Genomic DNA, 4,616 nt, shown 5'->3' on the forward strand with positions numbered 1-4,616 from the left:
GAAAATGAGCTCTAAAGATCCTGGATTGCATTGGAGTGGACGGCAAATACCGGCGGCCGGCTCGAAAATTTTGCCCGGTGCTTCGGTAAGGCCTCTGGATGTTTTTTTTTATTTTATATAAAAAGCCGGACTAGTTCGGGATCGGCACCCCGAACGATAAAAAGGCCGAAATAAAGCCGAACTAGTTCGGGATCGGCACAGTAAGAGTTAAGCCCATATCTGGGAATGCCCATATATGGATATTGTGTCAGTCTCATGTGGCCTATGACACTTGATTTTGATGTTAACTTAGCTGATTGTTCTGGTATTCCACAGGGCTCAATTCTTGGTCCTGTACTGTTCTCCCTGTACATACTGCCGCTGGGAGAACTTATTTCCGCTCACGGTGTGAATTTCCATTTCTATGCTGATGACACCCAGCTGTATCTCTCTGTATTGTTTTGGTCAAAGTTGATCCCATGCCAAAGCGCCAGTGCTCGCCCAGCTGTCCGCTGTCACCCAGGCGGATGCGTGCACGGCGGCCCATGTGCACACGTAGTCGTTTCTCGCCCTTAGGGCGTCTTACTGGTATTATGGTAATATAAATGGTATAATGCTATATGTTCTACACCTGTGCTTGTTGCCACTGAATTTGGATGTGTACTTTTTGTACTGCCCATATAGTTTGAGCGTGTTTTCAGCGACATCAGGGTTCTCCTTATATGGTACTTGGAAGTTTATCTATGATGTCATACAGACATATTTAAGAAACAGTTTCGCTAGCGTGTACATTTCACGTTGAGAAGTTGTCTTGAGAAGGAAGTGGTAGAAGGAAAGCTGATACGTTGATATCCCAGAGAAAAGCAGCAGTCAAGATCCACTACAAGGACAACAGGGTAGAAGCCTATTCTGGGACAGGAGAATAAGCCATGGCTAATATTCAGATTCAGAGGCTCACTCGGGAGATCAAAGATATTCAGAAAAAAGAAGAAACAACTAAAAACCAGATAAAGTTAGATTTAGTGGATGAAAAGTTCAGCGAGCTGCGAGGGGAGATTGCGGGCCCACCAGACACACCATATGAAGGAGGAAGGTACCAGCTTGAAATAAAAATCCCCTCAAACTATCCATTTATCCCACCAAAGGTGAGGTTCATAACAAAGATTTGGCATCCAAACATCAGCTCTGTGACTGGAGCAATATGTCTGGACATTTTAAAGAACCAGTGGACGGCTGCCATGTCTCTGAGGACAGTGCTGTTATCTCTACAAGCTCTCCTTGCTGCAGCTGAACCAGACGACCCACAGGATGCAGTCGTAGCTGGCCAGTACAAGCAGAACCCAGAGATGTTCCATCAGACGGCAAGGCTGTGGTCTCACGTGTACGCAGACTCCCCTGTTTCCATGCCCGACTACAAAAGGAAAATAGACAAACTCTGTGCTATGGGCTTTGAAAAGAACACAGTAATAGCGGCCTTGTCTTCAAAGTCTTGGGATGTGAAAACAGCCACAAACATGCTTCTCAGCAACTAAGACCCAGCCAGGCTTTTGATGTTCCCCAAAACCTTCATCAACAGCATCAACTGTGCCCGGCCACTTCACCATTGCCATTTCACCATTGGCTTCCATTCCATTCCATTATAATAACTAAGCCTTTTTGGCAAGAGTTGTTACAAGGGGCATGTTGTTACAAGTTTATATGCTATAAACCTTAAGAGCAAATATAAGACACCTCTCCTCACCACATATACAACCAGAAAAAAAGAAAAACACTAAGAAGTCTGAAATATTATCTTAAGAGTATGCCTTTCGTGACCTCTTTTCTTTTTTTCACTATTGTCAAAAGATTGGTTTGACATTTTATTTGAAGGAAACAGAAGGGAAACCCTTCAAACTGCAATTCTTGTACATTGTCAGTTATGCTATTGTTTCATCCCAGTTGGACGTTTGCAGAATATTCTATCGATGGACATTTAATAACCAGACTAAGGTTTTGGCTGAACTTCCAACACACCTGCAAAGGTTTTGGATAATGTTTTGGATGTCTTTACGGTGTGGCGTTGTGTAATTGTGGTTGTCCTGAGCTAATGCCACAAATCATTAAGCATCAAATCGTGCACACTGTCATTATAGGCTAACCTAAGTCCCACTATTTTTGAGCGGTGCAAACTGCTCCTTCATCTGGCTTTGTGTGTATTTCTGTATGTCCCGCAAAGTCTGGCATTTGCAAAGCTTCATGGGACATAATGAAACAAACTCATAAAAAGCACCGCTCACTTCACACTGGTTGTGATTTTTTTGTTCAAATATGTAACTTTTTTTGTATCACTTTTTAAAATTGAAGTCAATGGAAATCTACAAGAGCTAGTATCTCTTAGCAAAATGCACCCCTACATGTCCCGATGAATCCAGTCGATTTGACATACAGTGTTGCCCAAGTGTGTCCCACCAAAACTGTGGAGAGTAGAGCAGAAAAAAGAACGCTTATATGTAAATATTTAATAAAGTCGGACAAGTATAGTCTTCAACCATAACAACTAGAAAGATGCGATTGGAAATTGCAAGCGTGGTTGCTGTGATGTGAGTCACATTTGCAAATTAATTCTGTCTTACCAATTGAATTGTCCCCATTCAAGTCAAAGGGGAAAATTAATTCACTAATAAATAATGGCCATATATGGAGATCTTTGTGTCAGTCCCTGTCCCTTTCATGCCCATGGAGATCCCTGATGTCATCAATATTAAGCTCATATCTTGGAATTCCCATATATGGACATCTCATGTGGTCTATGTATGTATCAGTGTACTGTATGTATGTGTATCGCTTAGCAAAATGAACCCTCCCACAATTTGCAAATGCTCCCGTCATACAGTCTGGGAGACGAAAGTTCTAATCATGAGTATCCGGCATGAGAAGCAATAAAGCGGATCTGAAAATACTATATAGGCCTATCTCTATCTTTATATAAATGTATTCGTGAATTCATTTTCTCCATTGACGTTAATGAAAAATGTAACTTTTCCCAAATATGGAGATGACTGCATCATAGACTACAAGAGACTGACACAGTATGTCCATATATGGGCATTCCAAGATATGGGCTTAATATTGATGACATCAGATCCCGATGAAGCTTCTCTTCTTCTTCTTCTTTCGTGTATCATCATCCTTGATGATTGGTTGACAACATTTTATTTCACAAGATTTCTTGTTACTTAGGGGAGGCCATGGGGCTGGCTGTCGTCTTCTCCCCCTTGCTGATGAAGCTGTTCGATTTAACATAATGGCCCAAGTGCGTGCCACCAAAATTGTGGGAGGAGTAGCACATCAAAAAAAAAGGTTTATCTGGAAAGATGGATAGATGGACAACTAACTATAGTCGGACAAGTACTATAGTCTGGTTGCCCTGCAGGGGCAACCACACTAACTATATGTACTGTAGGCCTATAGAGATATATCTTTATGCTTTTGTGGTCCATAACTTGCTATATGAGAAAAAAGAGACAAAAGAAACGTTCTGAACAGCCAACATTCTGGTCCTGATTGTATTACAGAACAGCCTGCCCATCCTTCTAGGATCTGAAGTATCCCCTTTCTAAAGTAAACAACATACTATGTTCTGTACCTTCTTTTCCTTGTACGTCTTTGCACTTAGTATAGTATGTTACCTTTTAATAGGTTTTCCTTGCCAAGGTACATATAGTCATATAACTACTGGCACCGCTCCTAGGAAGAAAACTAAAGGCACATCCAGTTCTATTGCAGTCAGGGACGGATTAACCCCCGCGAAGGCCCCTGGCCGATCATTTCTCCCCCATATCCCCCCTGGGCGTGACGTTGGTGTAGTGGTTAGTGCATATGCCCTTCATGTGGAAGGTGAGTGGTTCAAACCCTGCCTAGGATGACGTCAGCAAGGGGGAGAAGACGACAGCCAGCCCCATGGCCTCCCTTAAAGGATAACTGTCACCTAAAGGGGTACTGTCACTTTCAAATATGAGTTAATATTTTTATGATGTCATTGTGGGAATGCGCAATTATAAGCCAATCAAATTAATTGACTGTACTTAGACTACTTACTGTACTGGTCAGCTGTTGTTGTGTGGCGAGGGGCAGATTACACTGTGACACGAGTTTCTGACTATTTCAGACCGTTTTCAGAGAGACCACATGACCTACTTCTATTATAATTACGGGGCGTGTCAGCGGGCCTTTAAGTAACAAGAAATCTTGTGAAATAACGTGTTGTCAACCCAATCATCAAGGACGATGATACACGAAAGAAGAAGCCCTGATTGAAGTCACCTTGATGGCTATGAAACCAGTGTGTACATACTGTATAGCTTTGTACAATAATAAAAAACGGGGGAACGATTGAAAAAATAGAAAAAAGGGAAAAAAAGAATAATAATAGGGGCAGTGGTATTAAAAGCCCTGCCTATGTAGTATAGGCAGGGTTTGGGCCAAAGGCACAGAGATAGCAGATTTACAACAATTAGGGTACACCAATACTTTCAGCCCCGGAAAAAGGAAGAAACAGCAGCAACACAAAACTATCACAAGCAACAGCTATGTTTTAAATTCTAGTCTCGCGTAGCCAGACTATTCCACAATCTCCGAATGCTATAGAGTCTGGAACT

General features: G+C 42.0%; 1 protein-coding gene across 2 annotated transcripts; it reads left to right on the top strand.

Moving 5' to 3' along the window:
• Positions 1-908: 908 nt before the first annotated feature.
• Positions 909-1,511, top strand: LOC308289160 (ubiquitin-conjugating enzyme E2 K-like; the record flags this gene model as incomplete). Of its 2 annotated transcripts, XM_080730764.1 has the most annotated exons (2): positions 909-1,124; positions 1,308-1,511. In XM_080730764.1, the coding sequence occupies 2 exons, from the start codon at positions 909-911 to the stop codon at positions 1,509-1,511; spliced, it is 420 nt and encodes a 139-aa protein (XP_080586890.1). The 2 variants fall into 2 exon arrangements, with proteins under 2 accessions (XP_080586890.1, XP_080586889.1); XM_080730763.1 differs by having other exon boundaries at positions 909-1,511.
• Positions 1,512-4,616: the final 3,105 nt, after the last annotated feature.

Source organism: Nannobrachium achirus, assembly GCF_963921795.1.
Source record: "Nannobrachium achirus genome assembly, chromosome: 7".
NCBI classification, from domain to species: domain Eukaryota; kingdom Metazoa; phylum Chordata; class Actinopteri; order Myctophiformes; family Myctophidae; genus Nannobrachium; species Nannobrachium achirus.